General features: G+C 40.6%; 1 protein-coding gene across 1 annotated transcript in view; it reads left to right on the top strand.

Annotated features, from left to right (window-relative positions):
• Nucleotides 1–15,696, top strand: part of STAU2 (staufen double-stranded RNA binding protein 2) — a gene marked incomplete at its 5' end in the record, with an annotated part of 101,609 nt that overhangs the window by 24,219 nt on the left and 61,694 nt on the right. The window contains one exon of the mRNA XM_009696087.1: nt 14,860–14,973. Coding sequence (XP_009694389.1) covers nt 14,860–14,973 — 114 coding nt within the window. The remainder of the gene's footprint in view (nt 1–14,859; nt 14,974–15,696) is intronic.

Below are 15,696 nucleotides of genomic sequence, written 5' to 3'. Positions count from 1 at the left end.
TCCCTACAGTGGCTTTAAACAGAACAAATACTTGTTTTCCCTTGTTGGAGGTTGGATTTGCAAATCAGCCTAGGGGTGCTTGAATCTCGCTACTGAGATACGCATGTGAGGAAAATTTCAGGGGAATTCAACCCTCGGTTGAGCTATAGTTTTGGTCTGACCTGTATGTAATTGCAAATTTCTTGCAGTCAAATTTTAAAAAGCACCTAAAAAGCACTTTCAGAATTGACACAGGCACTATGGATGCTAACAGCAAGTCATTGAAACCTGTAAAATCATCTAAAAAGGTAGATACTTCTTGGGATTTTCATAAACATCTGTGCAGATTAAGTACCTGACTTCCAGTTCACTCGTAAGCCTGGGCACCCTACACAGCGTTTTGCAAATTTGGGCTATTGTCCCACACTGTGACCTCATTGCCCGAAGTCGGTCATACCATTGAGACTTCATTCCTGTACCGTGTTGTCTGGTGCAGACGTGTCCTCATCGTGCTGTGGGTTGTCATTCTGGTGCGAGTGATAATGGTGCTTTCCTCCGTGTTTGCTCACCACTTTCCCTGAATGATGTAGTCACGGACAAAAAGGGCAGAAAGGGGCAAGTCTGGCTTCTTCAGACTCGGCGTAGTACGTGAAATATATGGTGGGTGACCTTTGCATCTGTCCTGCCTGAATTTGTGAAGGTTTGTGAATCCCAACCCTGTTTTTTACCCAAAATATCTTTCTCTTTGACCAATATTACATTCGCTGTCAGAACTTGTTGGCAATGTTGGCGATAGTTAAATAGTTCCTGGTCTCTTGAATAATGAGGAATTTGGGCCTGAAACTTCCTTAAGCAAATCTAGACACAGTTGTGAAAAACGGATTTGAGTTCAGTGGGAATTTTGAATACAAAAGGAATGAATGGGGGATTCAGAGTTAAGCCTGAAGGAAATAATTGGGATATAAATTATTATCATCACATCACGACTTTCATATCTTGAAATTTGATGCAATTGCCTTTATCTCCCTTCATCAACATTTTGTGTCCAAGTGTGCTGACTCATTGATGATGGCTGAATTTACAATTTCAATTCAAAAGTTCTTTTCCAAAGCAGGTCACAATTAAGAAATGTTGCTTAAATTAAAATTCATTGGACTTTACTAGATGGAAGCAGCTTTCCTTTCATTAGTTCTTGTTTGTTACATGACCCAACAAACTATGCATACTTAATTTGCAAGAGCTCCCTGGGAGTCTTGATGTTAGCTATTTCCCTCCTTCTTTCTTACCTCTGAAGCTGTTTTACCTCAGCAAAACCAACATCTTAGCCCTTTTCAGTCTGTCTTTTTCTCTTCCCACAGCAAGCAGGATTTTTTTGAATTAAAGTTTCATCAGTCTTTGCCAGCACACCAGGATATTTCTTTTTTTATGATCTTTAATATAACTTAGGACTGGAAAACTAAGGCCCAATCATTTACTTGTACAAGTTGTTGTATCTCTGAAGACAACAGATGGACGCACCAGTTGTGGATTTGGGCAACAGGACTGCACTTCGAGATTTTTCATAAATCGGTCACATTCACAAAAAAAAATCATGATAAGTAAGAAGGAGAAGGCTACAGCAAGACATTTACCAGTCTCTTGAGCTCTTGGAGAACACAGATCTCACACTTTGTGTGAAGTGGCCCTCTGCTCTGTCATTCACCTCCACTCTTCCTCAGTAGTTATGTACTGAGCCTACACTAACGAAGGTTTTAGTTAGATGTTTAATCAGTTTGCGGTGATTGTGTTCAAGTCAGCATTATTTAGGGGTGAAATGGAGCTGAGCTGTGGTAAACTGAACAAAAAAAACAAACCATCTCTTATAAGTCATGAATGGCTGATGTGATTCTCCTCAGATTCCCCCAAGTCACTTTTGAGAAAAAAAAAAAAAGTAAACTTTTACTGTGTTTTGAGGAGAAGGGTTCTGTGTACTGAATCTACTCTAATGAATATAGTTGTAATTATAGTATTGGTTGTCAGAGAGAGTGTATTTTCAAAGTTCCCTGCAGATGAATGAAACAAAAAATATGTTTTAGCAAGTCTCCAGCTAAAGCTAATGAAGGAGAGTGTAGCAAGTGCTAAAAACTAGAATGTAAACCCAGATGATACTGTTCTGTCCTTGAACGTGTCGGCTGCAGAAAGGTTTGTGGCCACTGTCAGCTTGGGACTGGAATCCCAGCAAATGGGCTAGTTCTGGGCAGTACAAAAGTCTCATCACTCGTTCAAGTTAGAAAAGCAGAACGATAATTAAAGGAAGCTTTTGAAATTGTAACATCAGGCTTCCTGGCATCGTTAATGTCAAACAGATTTGAAGGCCATCTCAGCAAACTGTTTTTATATAAATGCTTCTTTGAAGAAGATCCTATCTCCAAAAATCAAGAAAAATTAGAATATTAAAAAATGAAGATGTTTGTAGAATAATGTTAGAGAATACTTTTGAAATAAGGCTGTTAAAGCAATTATTGCTTCATCCACATTTGGGGTCAACCCCCTCCGATAAATCTATGTATATAACTGTGCATCTAGCCCCCCCAAGGCATTGGAGACATCTTTCCTAGGAGGATTGACCAGACTGCAAATATTAGTAAAATTATTCTAAAATAGTGGTGTACAGTCAGGCCTAGAGGGAACGGTGATCAGCTGATTCGCCTTAATGTTGACACTCAAAAGACAGTGGGAATTAATGACATTTATATTTAAAAATAAGTACTCATGAAACCCCTTGAAGTAGCTCAAGAGTGACTGTGCTGCCATTTGTTATCAGTACATGCTTCTGCAAAACAAGCTGTGGAATCGAGCTTTTGGTTCCTGTCCCAGTGCTTTGGGTCTTAGTCAAGTTTCCTAGCACTGTACCTGCTCATTGGTCAGATCGGTTTCTGTAAAATGACGTGTGGTATGATGTTGTCATCCCTGTCATCACTGAAAGTATTGAAATCTGGCCTTTTACAGAAGGGTATTATCTTCTTTTGTGTTTGTACTATGCTATACTCAATGGCCAGAACAATAATCTCAACAGCAATGTTTGTGTCTTACCCACAGGGAGGATAAACACCTTTAGAAATGGTTGACAAAATCCTCATTATCTCAGTTATCTCAGTTTCTGTCTCTTCTGGATACTTGTGTTGCTTTTTTTTTTTTTCCTAATGTGAACTTTACACTTTTCATCAATTATCAAACTATTGCCTGATGTTCAAATTACTATAGACTTTCGTAGTGGGTTAACCCTGGTGGGCAGCTTAAATCCCACCCAGCCGCTCGCTGACTTCCCCCCCAGTGGGATGAGGGAAAGAATCAGAAGGGCATGAGTGAGAAAACTCATGGGTTGAGATAAAGACCAAAGCTGTGTGTGCAAGCAAAGCAAAATAAGGGATATATTCCCCGCTTCCCATGGGCAGGCAGGTGTTCAGCCATCTCCAGGAAAGCAGGGCTTCATCACACGTAACAGTTACTTGGGAACACAGATGCCATAACGCCGAATGTCCTCCCTTCTTCCTTCTTTCCCCAGCATTTTATTGCTGATGGTTTAATTAATGGTTTAATTAACATGGGTGTGTTATCAGCTCTGTTTTGGTCACAAATCCAAAACTTAGCAGAATACAAGCTTCTATGAAGAAAATTAGCTCCATTCAAGCCAAAACCAGTATAATCTCCGCCCCTTATTCCATACCATTTGGATCATGCTCAGGTCCCACACTACCCAAAAGATCCACATTACCCCCCTGCCCCTCTTCCCATCCTTTGATATGTACACAGATATTCCTTTAGTCTATGGGCCACCCCTTTAAAAGTCCACAAAATATCTGTTGAGTCCATGTAGCCCAGATTTACTCCATCTGTTACGCTAGATACTCGGGACAGGAGCCGTGGTGTGTTGTGTGGCTTTACTGGGCACCAAAGTCAGCTCAGGTTGGGTCACTGCTCTGCTTTCGCATCTTCTTGTGAGGCTTGTCCTCTGTTGGTTCAGATGGTACCTGCTACAGTACTTCCTAAAACATGCGAAACAAATCCTGGGTTGTGACAATTTTGAAGTACATCCATTACAACCTTCACCCCTTGTCCCTTTGAACTAGGCCATAGGGTTTAACATTGCAATGACCTCCTCCCCTTGCCCTTGCTCCAGCGTGAACTTATCCACAGGCCCTTTGGGGTGTACATGCTCCAGCGTGGGCTTGTCCAAAGACCACCATCCCTTAGGGATGTGCCTGCTCCAGCATGACCTTACCGATAAGCCACAGTCCTCTCAGGGGAGTACATGCTCTGGTGTGGACTACTCCACGGCCTCATACGCTTCTAGATGTGCCTGCTCCAGTATGCACTTAATCCACAGTCACAATCCTCTGGATTTAAGGTCCAGCCTGTCCAGTACAGCGGCCCAGGAAAAGCAGGGATACCCTGGCCACCTGCCAGCCCATTGCTGTTATCCGTCTGTTCCCATACTGGGATGATAAGGAGAACAGGAAACAGCAGAAGCAAAAACCAGCCACTGACAAGCACTAAACTCTAATCTACAGTGAAGTAAGCGAGCCCCTTGGCAAGCACAAGAGCCTGCCAATTAGTAGCTAAACAGCTATAAATTTGGTCTAGCATACTGTGATCAAATCTGTTGTTATCTCAAACCCCTCATGCCCCACGTTGGGTGTCAGAAGGGACTGTTACAGGTTAACCCTGGGGGGCAGCTCAGCCCCACCCAGCCGCTCGCTCACTCCCCACCAGTGGGATGGGGCACAGAATCAGAAGGATGAAAGTGAGAAAACTCGTGGGTTGAGATAAAGGCAGGTTAATAGGTAAAGCAAAAACCGTGCAGACAAGCAGAGCAAACCGAGGAATTCATTCCCCACTTCCCAAGGGCAGGCAGGTACTCGGCCATTTCCAGAAAAGCAGGGCTCCATCACCTGTATTGGTGACTTGGGAAGACAAACGCCATCACTCCAAACCTCCTCCTTCCTCCTTCTTCCCCCAGCTGTATATGCTGAGCATGACGTCATATGCTGTGAAATATCCTTTTGGTCAGTTGGGATCAGCTGTCCCAGCTGGTCCCCTCCCAACTCCTTGTGCCCCCCAGCCTCCTCGCTGGTGGGGTGGGGTGAGAGGCAGAAAAGACCTTGATGCTGGATAAGCCCTGCTCAGCAATAGTTGAAATATTACCGTGTTATCCACGCTGTTTTGCTCACAAAGCCAAAACATAGCACTATCCAAGCTACTATGAAGAAAATCAGCTCCATCCCAGTCAAAACTAGTACAACTTTTTAGACTTCACTGGCGTCTTTACAGCGGTGTGCCACTGGGCCAAAGTCAGGGAAGAGGAGAGCTCCTTTTGTCCCTGGGAGCTTCCAGTCGTTGTGCTCTGAAGAAAACTTACACCCTTTCATCGGGTGATTTGCTACAAAACTTCCCCATTTATTGAAGACAACTGCTATTTTTCTTGTATTAACAGGGAAAGAAGTTTCCTCCAAGGAAAGGGAGCAAGTCAGGATTTTATTGATCATTTTAGTGGCATCTCTGATTTGCACAACCCCAGGCTAGCTGTGAATTGACAATCCTTACCCAGCTCTCAGAACCTTGCAGGTGTCCTGCTGCACTGAAAATCGACTTGACATTGAATGGCCATGTTATGTAGGAAAGGGCTTCAAGGACTCCAAACCCAATTTGTACATGACTAGCCAAAAGTAAGAAAACATGTTGGGAAAGAGAGAGAGAGAGAAAACAGAACAAGCTGATAGCAAGAATTGTTCTTGAGAGAGTGAGCTTCATGTAAAAATCAAAGCACCTGGACTTCGTTGCATTCTGGTTTATAGGGGTTTTTAAATCACCTAACTTCAGAGGGGAGGTAGGCAGTACCACAGCTGATGGCATTGTCCCAGAGTAGATCTACAAGAAGTGGTTTTATCAGTTTCCATTTATTTCAGAAATGTTTCTGTGATCTGTATACCATCTAGTCCATATTATCCTATTTTTGACCTCAAAAGAAGTCAAAATAGTGGTAGTTATTCTGCAAAAAAAACCTCTGTAAGTATCATTCTCATATCAGTTCCCATAAGAAAAAGTATGCAAATTTGGAAACTTTGCATATTAATTCACAGAGCATACCACAGGAGGTAATATTTGCTGCAGGGAGAATGTTTCTGAAATAATTCAGGAGTGTGCAGAATTAGGAAAACAAAGGTAAATCTATTTTCTAACATGAGGTCTTCAGCTACCTGGCTTCTGGCCAGGATTCTGTCTGAACTAGCTTTCTTCTATTCTTCTATTGTGGCCGTTGTTACCTCTCTCCCTCTTACAAGGAAGAAAGCCCTTTATTCAAGTGCCGCTGAAGTTTTGCTTGTCTTGCCTCCAGAAACAGCCAGGTGCTGCTTTTTTGTTTCAGTTCCCAAAAGGAAAGAAGGTAAACGGAGAATAACTGGCTAATGGCATCCTCCGGTGTGGGGTGGATGTCACCTTGGTAGTATTTTAGCTTTTCTTCCTGGCATCTTGCAAATAACAATTTGAAATCCTCCCATGTATCCTTGCGCATAACTTGGTCCGTGGAAAAAAATGTGAATTATATTTTCATAACCAATTTTAGAATTTAGGGGGTTTACGTATGAGAAAGTTTAAAAGCTATTGGGATCTCTCAAAATACTGCAGCCAGCACTAAACGCACCAGGCTGTGTTCCCTGCCAAAATCTTTCTAAGTAAATCCTAATGTGACTTGATAACTTAGCTACGGACCTGGGCTAGGAACACAGCCAAAACTTTGAAAGACTGGAAGTTTCAGCTGGCAAAAATGTGAAGGTGCAGTGGTGAATTCATTGCAGACTGGGGTTTAGCTTTAATTATAAAAAGGGAACTCAACTCTCAAGCAAAAAGAGAAGCAACAAGGAAAGGTGAAGAAGGGGAAAAGAGACGAGTTACAGTTTATTCCCCTCTCTGTGACTGAAGGCGAGGCTTTCAAAGAAGGTGTTTTGGCTGTCGTCTCCTTCAGTCTCATTCAGAATTGGGAGCACAATGAAGCAGGATAACTTTCAGAAGTGAAATGAATGTTTCTTGTTTTAATTAAAGAATCATCGAGTGGTGGGGGTTGGCAGGGCCCCCTGGAGATCGTCTGGTCCAAGCTCCCGGCCAAAGCAGAGTCACCTACAGCAGTTGCACAGGGTCGCATCCAGGCAGGTTCTGAGTATCTCCAGAGACGGAGAGAGAGAAGGGTGGTTCTTTCCGCATGCTGCCCTGTACCTGGGGTAGTGCACAAAACCAGTGCCTGTGCCAGCATCAGACTTTTTGGCAAACTCAGGCAGCTGGTTTTGTACTCACAATTTCATAGTGATCCTGTTCCCTTTTCCTTAACGCAGCATTTGGGGCTTTCACATCCCGTTTATAAACAGTGAATAGTTAATACCTGCTTCATTCTTCACTTCAGTGACAGCCTTCATAATGAAAAAGAGTGTTCAACAGAACATATTTCCATTTATGCTGTTGCTGGACAGTTATTTTAAACCCAAACAATTTTCTCTCTCCAAACTAACCAAGTTCCTCTCTCATCTCAGTCAGTTGTTGAAGGTGATGCCCAAGACAGAGGCTCCTCCACAAACGCTCTGTACCATGTTCATCCTCTGTGTACGTTGTTAGCAGAATACAAACTCCATCACCTCCCTCTGATTTTTTTTAGGCTGTGATGAAAACAGGAGATCCCAGGGTTGTCAATCTTTCCTGTTTCCTTTGGCTGTGATTATAAAATTAATTTCAACTCCTGTCCTTGAAAATACAGTATTTACCTGAATAATTATGTGTGAATGGATCAGAGGCAGACAATTGTTTCTGCAAAACCCGTGAGCTATAGCTTGCATAATTTGTAGTGCTTTGCAGTGTTTTAATTTCTGAATAATTAATTTATTATTCTTTTCTTATAATGTTTTTCTTACTCATTGGGGGGGGAAGATTGTATTCAGTGTTCTAACTCACTGTAGTTAAACTACTCTCTACTGTGTCTACAAAAAAATTCATATCTTAGTTATGGAGTAGAGGGAGCGCACAGGGTAGCAAGGTACTCTTCAATCTAAGTGTGATTTTTTATAGAAAGCCATGTGCCATCTCCTGATTTCAGCTTCCCTATCAGACAGACAGGTCTTTTTGCACTCTTGGATGCCAACCGCTGAAAAGATGGTTGCTGGCTTTGCATGTGCTCCCCAGGAACACTGTCTTTAGAAATACATAACCTGCGTTAAGGTTTAACAGGTGGAAGGTAAACAGTAAGCACCTTACTGGACTGATTATCCTATACGCTGCTGTGACAGCGGCAGTGTTAGCTAATTTTCTCGTAATTAGAACCAAACATCACATCCAGAGGTAGGACGGAGCTGGGTCTCCCTTGCTTGACTGAGCATAATATACCCGCAAACTTTCCAGATCTCCTGCATCACTGAAACAGGAGCTCTGAATTCAGAGGATGTCTAAATAGCAAGAAAAAAAAGGACGTACGAGCTTCTTTGGCTCAGATGCTAAACTTGTTTTGCATTTACCAGATATTTTATATATTCGCTTTGGGAACTGTATCAAGTATGTTCTTTCACTCTTGTATTTCACATGTTTTTATCGATGTGAAGCGTCTGTAGTCAGGAATGTGAAATACTACCGCAGTAACTATGACAATGCCTTTAGTCTGCTTGTTGTTACCTATTTATGGTAGAGTAATGGTTTCTTTCTTAGCCTAAACCCTAGGACTTGGATTTTAATGAAGATTTAAGACTACGATAGAGCTGTTATTCAAACTCTGTAAGAGAGGAGCATGCTGGAATAGCTCGAGATTTACTACTGAACCGTCAGTCTTTAAGCTACCGAGTGTCGTTCCCCTTCCGTGCAGTAGCTACGGTAGAAACTCTGCCCACTGCTGTGAAGCAGACACAGCGATTAATGAACCTGAGGCGCGCTAATCAAACATATGTTTTCTTGACACAATGATTGTGTTATATATCACATCCAAATGTACAGGCCTTTATCTTTCCTTAATGATCTAGCAAGGGGGCTTTTTTAAATGTGGGTGTTTTTCATGCACTCCTTAGATTTGTTCCACAGGGGGTGACCGTTACAAACATCTGACGGGCATGCAGTTAGCCAGCTCCCTGCTGAGATTAGTAAAATACTATATTTAGTAATCGCACTACATCAAGGAACTCCAGCATTGCAGGAAACAGTTTGATTCAACGCTTTTTTTTTCCAATTTTTTGGATTTTTTTTTTTTTATTGTAGTTCTTATTTTTTCATCCGGGACAATTTTTTTCATTTCAATCTTGTGTTTTCTATCTATGCTTCAACTTCTCCTAAAAGACTTTGTTCATACAATGGGATTTTTTTCCCCAATTTTATTTTTTTGGGTTTTACTGTATTCCTGTTCTACTCTCACAACTAACATACAAGGAATTGTAAAGCAGGTAGTAAGAATGCAAAGTGGTATTGGGAATCTCTGTCATGCTGCTCCATGTCTGAAGAGACTAATCTATGATTTGTTAGGCAAGCTCTATGGATAACACAAGGATTCGTGCTTTTAAGTACTAGAATCTTGCACGGTGAAAACTCCTAAAATTGCCTTTGAGAAAATGGTTGAAATGAGCCAGTATATTTAATTTATTTCACGCCAGGAGTATTTCTTCACCAATAAATATGCATGAAACAGAGTTTGAGCTCAAACAAACAGGATTGTTTCCTAAATTTTTTAGTAGATGTCATGGCTAACAGTAGATGAGCAACAGAAAGAGGAAGATAAAAGACCAATATGGAAAAGACAAACGTTTCACCAGGAAGCTAAAGAAAGAAAAATGTTTCCCGAGACTCTTGCCCAAGTCAAAATTACTGTTTTAATACCTGATTTTTGAGCCCATTCTGCTTTGCTTGTCACTGTAAAGCCAGAGCAACCTGTGTAAAATCTTGGAAATGATTCTGTAAGTTCAGGACTAAATTGGGTGCTTTCCCTTTAAGGGGCAGATTTAAAGGAATACCGTCCTTTGTTCTAACAAAATAGTCTGGGCTTGTCAATCCAGAAGATTTGTGCATTGCTGAACATAATGGCATTTTATTACCTAGTTTATTTCTGTCTAGCATTCTAAGACTCCTGCTGATGCTTTGACTCAGAGTAGGTTTTGGTTTGGAAACATGAACTCCAGTGTCACAGATGACTTCTTTCTTTTAGTAATTCATATTATTATTTTTTTTTTAAGTTATTAAATGGTCAAGAAAGAAAGCATTTGGCCAGACAGAAGTTGTGTTTCAAACTGTGAACATCTAAGGAGCAGTGTGTGAAAATAGTAACCTTTATTTTTGCTCCCCTCAGTCTCTTGTTAATGCTCAGTTAACTCCTTTCTAACAGTAGTTTAGTATGTTGTAGTTAAGCTTAACTGTGTAGTAGTATAACAGGTGTCTCACCTTCCTTAGTTGTGATTCAGTAAACCGTAGCCCTTGTTCACGCAAAAGGATGGATGTTCAAATTCAGAAGTGCCCACTGAAGACCAGCAGACTATCCGGTTCCTGAAGTTACGGACGTTGTATTTACAGAATAATGTATGCAGATTAACTATGGCCATTATCTGGAATTGTGTATTGATCCAGTGTGTTAAAGTAGCTTATTGCAAGACAAACCCTGCAATATTTTTAGAGTTTCTATCAGAACACTTGCACATAGGGAAGGGTATTCTAGTAAAGCTAGATTCGGGAGACGTCTTTATATAAATACAAAAGAAGTGGGACATTTCCTGCTTTTGGAGCGTCATTCTGATAGAAGTAACCTTAAATGTAATTTCTTATGCAGTTTTATGCAGTGTAATTGAGGTTTTCGTTTATAAAATAACACATAAGGTTGAGAATTTTGGGTATGCCATTCCACATTCAGTTGTAAGTATTGTAAACAGTCATCTTCTCTCTTCCTTTATGTGAAGCTATAAACGTCCATCAAAATATTTACATCTCTTCAGTAATTTAAAATATTAAAAACGGGGGCCTAATTTCAACATAGCTGTCAAATGGTTTCAGACCTTCACATACGTTTCTATATACCTACACCAGTTAGCAGTACCCCTCCGTACATACTTGTACCATGCAGCTTGTTCCTGACTGAAGCAATCTGCGAAAAGGATATACGGTTGCGTCTTGTGTGAATATTGAAGGCGGAAGCGTACACGTATGAGTAAATCCATGGCATGTGCCTGTGGAAAAAATTACTTGGAGAATATATTTTGTTATTTTAGTGCCCGGGATGCACTTTGTGTTTTACACACGGAGGTTTCATGCCCTGCGCACACAGCACAACGGAGTGCTGTGTTTGGGATTCCTGAGCTGGTTAGAGATGATTTATCTTGGGTACTCCACGTATGTAGTTCCCCAGGAGAAAAACTAGCAGTGCTGTCTGCTTTTTTCAATAAATGAGCAGACTCATGTCGAGTTATTGCCAGGATCTTGTTGTTGTGGCACTGCTTTGTGCTGTGTAGGCACACCTTGGAGGAGAATTACGTGTAAATCACTCATAATAGTCTGAGGCTGGAGTCTTGCATTTTACTCAGAAATTTGCACAACTCTGTATTCTGACATCTGTATGCTGGCCATTATTTTCTAACCAGATCGTAATGCTGTTCTATAAAATCTTGGCTTACATGTTATCTAAAGAAAACATTCTGAATTTTAAGGAGTGAAATTTCATTGCTGTTTAATCCTTAAACTGCACTGAGCTCATTTGTGAGTGTCCCTTAATTACAAAAAATTGAAGCCTAAAAATTAGATCCTGGACATAGATAGTAATGACTTGCATAGTTCTTTTATTTTTACCTCTATAATATAAGGAAAGGGAAAATGACCAGTTGTGGTTAGGCCAGAGGCTTTAACGATGGGTTATAGTCCCAGCACTGCCATTCACTCCTGCCAGTGCCGGGTGAATTTGGATGAGTCACTTCACGTCTGTCCACAAAGTGACCTTACCTGTTATGGCGGTGGTGCGCCGTAGTTAAGCACTCTTGACTCTTAAGGCACTGAGGAACTTAGAAAAGGGTTATTGTCGTCGTGAATCTCAATAATGGCCACGTAATCACCGCTGGAGCACTTGGCCAGCCTTCAGTCACCACTCCTTGATCGCAGATACTGAATCAAGTATTTGCTCTGCCTTCATGCTCCCCTGCCTTAGATGATATGATATTCTTAAGCCAGTTTTAGAGACATTCAGGTTCCTCCCGTACTTAGCCGCATGGACATATAAACTGAAATATTTGCAACATACTGCTGGCCAAAAACGTAGAAGCATCTGCTGCTGTTCAGACTATTTGATAACTATTTGAGTACTACCGTTTCTTTCTGAGTGCCTGTTTTGGACATACTGCTCAAATAGATAAATACCTAGCGCTCTTGGTTGACAAAAAACCGCAAACTTCAGATCATAGATCAAATTTGAAGAAGAATGGAATAAAACAGAGAGTTGGAGAATATAGCAGCTAGACTGATAAATAACAAAGCAGGTTTACTGGGGAATTGCACATAGGCATGCCAAACGTAGAAGAAATCTGAATGTTTCTGCTGACTGCACAAATCTGTAGACTAGAGAGATTTGATGAAAGGACAAAGTTTTATTCGGTCCCCCATTCAAAGTCTACTCTTTTGCTTTTTTTATATCACTATTCATATCATTAACATAGCATTTATTTTGGTTCAGCTGAAGAGCTTCAACAGGGCAAGAGATAATTAGAAGACTGTTGTCTAAGAAATTACAAAGTAATGACCTTGATACATTCAGATGAGGCCAAAAGTGAATCATGACATTCCTTCAGGAAATTTAAGCCTAGAAAGATACGAAAATTCTGAATTTATTGCAATTTCAGTGTGGGACTCCAAAGGGGGTGTGGATCAAATCTGCTATTCCAGATAATAGTGTCATATACTACTCATCATCATTTTTCCTCTGGATATCTAATGTTCTTTCAGCTCGTTAGCCTTGCTTTATTCCAGTGGACATTAGTGAAGTGTAACCTTACTCATATTATTCTCATTAAAAATAAGCCTGCAAACATGCTATGCAGTTCAGAAAGTGCCATTTTTCCATCTCTCCGTCTCTTTTCTCAGTCAGCAGAATTTTGCCCCTTTTGCTATGTCATATTTGCAGTACAGAATCGTCCTCCTGAGCTTTTCTGCCCCATTTCTGTACATCGCATTCCCACAACATGTGCGCAGCAGAATTATCTAGCTTGCAACCAGATACCGCAGTTGGGGAAGCTTGATAAGTCCTCGTCGTAACAGTAGTCGCTGACATTTAAAGAACTGCAGTTTATATTTGCAAGCCAAATTTCATACCTTCGTACCTCTTTCGATTAATCAAAGTTAAAGCATTGTATATGTGAAAGGGGCCTCTTGTGGTTTCTAAGTAGTATGGCTTTTCTGGCAGAGAGCCACAAGCAATTTAGTAGGCACGTATTGTGGGGGTTGAGAGGAAGAGAGACAGGGATAATCCAGAAAGCTTTAAGAGTGCTGAGTGAAATCAATATTTCTATACGCAGTGCAAGAATTTTACGTTCTGTATCTTACTTTTGGCCACAGCAAAACTGTTTTGATGTGTTGTCGGTAAAGTAATTCCAAAATAGAGCGTTGACTTGGTTTTCCTCTCACTCAGCCAGTTTTGCAGGGATTTTGCATCAGCTGAAGCATTCCCAATTTGCACCTGTGGCAGAGAAGAGCTAGACACAGGGGGTTTCATATGCACGGTGTGCAATTAAGCATCATATACGTCACTAAATGATTTCCCCTGGAGTAACTCTAATAGGATTCTGAGTTGTCTCCAGAAATAGGAAAGTTTAATTTTGTAGCCTCAATGTCAATATGAGGCTTTATCATGTAACTTTTGCCTGAGAGCTATACAGCTGTAAATAGATACTAACATAAAAGGTCTGTCTCCAGCAGAGCTGAGCTCTCTTTCCATTTCTGACAGGGGTCACATAGCCAATGTGAATTACCACCATAAACTAAATTCCACCTCTCCTGTAGAACGAAGTGCTTGATCTGCCTGTCTGGAAGCCAGGAGCTATGCAGAGAACTGTAATATTTCAACAATTCAGCATGAGTGGCAACCTGTTCTTAATAACGAAACACTGGCAACATGTAATTTTGTTTTGTCTCCGCATATTAGAATCCATCCTTTCTTTAGGGGATTTAAGAACTATCTGAAGGGAACGTGAAGACAAGGAGAATAACTCGAGTAGAAGCACTGTCTTCCTCTGTATTTCATGCAAGATTCAGATTTGACGTGCACATCTTGATGTCAGTGGGGGATGAGTTACTCTTAGAAAAGGATAGCCTAGCCGTCTCAAGAAGAATGTGAATTCTTCTCCATTTTATCTGTCATTTTGATTTAATTACAAAATCGAATTCAAATATACAACGGTAGCCTTGTCAAAAGAGTTAGTGGATTTTAGTAGAAATGGATTTGAAATTGAAAAATTGAAACTATTATTGCCAAGGTTTTGGAGGTATAACGATTTACATGGATGTTTTATACCTGAGCTACAAAATGCTGTTTCAAAATGACATTTAGGCTGGAAATTATAACTTAAAACTAGATTCTTCTAATTATGTAGATACAACATCTTGAATGCAGTCTCAAAGGTCTCAGAAACTGAAGAACTCAGCACTTTAAAAACTACCCAACAGACATACCACACAAAATTTGGCCCCAGTTCAGTGTGTGACTACCTAGGATATTTTACACACTCCTTGTTTTATACTAAAGATGAATTCAATGTAAATGTTTGGAATTCTTCTTACGAACTTGTTGAAAAGGGACAGTATTTTAGCATGACTCCCTTGTACAAACCTGGTGTTTAGCAGATTACGTATGTTATTCTGTTATAGGTACACTACAGTGATAGACAAAATGGCAAAGAGTGTATGACCTGTTTGACACTGTCTCCTGTGCAGATGACTTTCCAAGGTATCGGAAGCTCCATTGAAGCCAGCCATGACCAGGTATAATACCTTCACCCCACACTCTTATAATTTTATTAATATCTAGTAAGGCCAGAATGTCAGCATTAGTAAGTTTTAAATTTCGACACATCTTGTGCTTTTCATATGGCATGTTCGTGTCACGGGGATTTGCCTATCTTGCCAGAGTAAAATCCTGATTAGATCTAAAGAGTGACCCAAAAAGGAGACAAAACTATATTGCCTTTTACATATTTTTAAGACTGATTAGGAAAGCCCAAAGAGCTTGCTTTGATTTTAAAGTCAGCTGTAAGGTTTCTGCAAAGGTTTTGTTTGATTTTGTGTATGTATCAGGTCTTGTCTATCCTTTTTGTACTAGAAGGTTACGGGTAGCTGGAAAAGCAGAAAGATGAAGCCATCATCTGTCACAAGAAACTGGCATTTGAGAGGGGAAAGGGATATTTAATCAGACTGTGTAAAACTCCCATTTTGTTTGGCTAGTCTTAAAATGTTTAATTCAAGCTTCTGGCAAAATGCCAGGAGAGGAAAAAAAAAAGACAAACCCAAAACCTCAGTGTTAATCATTCATCACCCTGCTGCTTCAGATGGGAACCGAGGGGGACTTCCATTCTAGTCGTCTTGTCCTCCAGCACTCTTATGTATAAAAGCATGACAAGACTTTGATACTCCAAAAGTTTTAAAAGCAAAAAGGAAACGAGTAGAAGAAAACTTTAAGCCAAACCTTGCACCTTTTAGATCTTCAGT

The sequence above is a fragment of the Cariama cristata genome, unplaced genomic scaffold, assembly GCF_000690535.1.
Source record: "Cariama cristata isolate BGI_N322 unplaced genomic scaffold, ASM69053v1 scaffold15682, whole genome shotgun sequence".
Lineage (NCBI taxonomy): Eukaryota > Metazoa > Chordata > Aves > Cariamiformes > Cariamidae > Cariama > Cariama cristata.
This window is presented reverse-complemented; position numbering and strand designations above follow the sequence as displayed.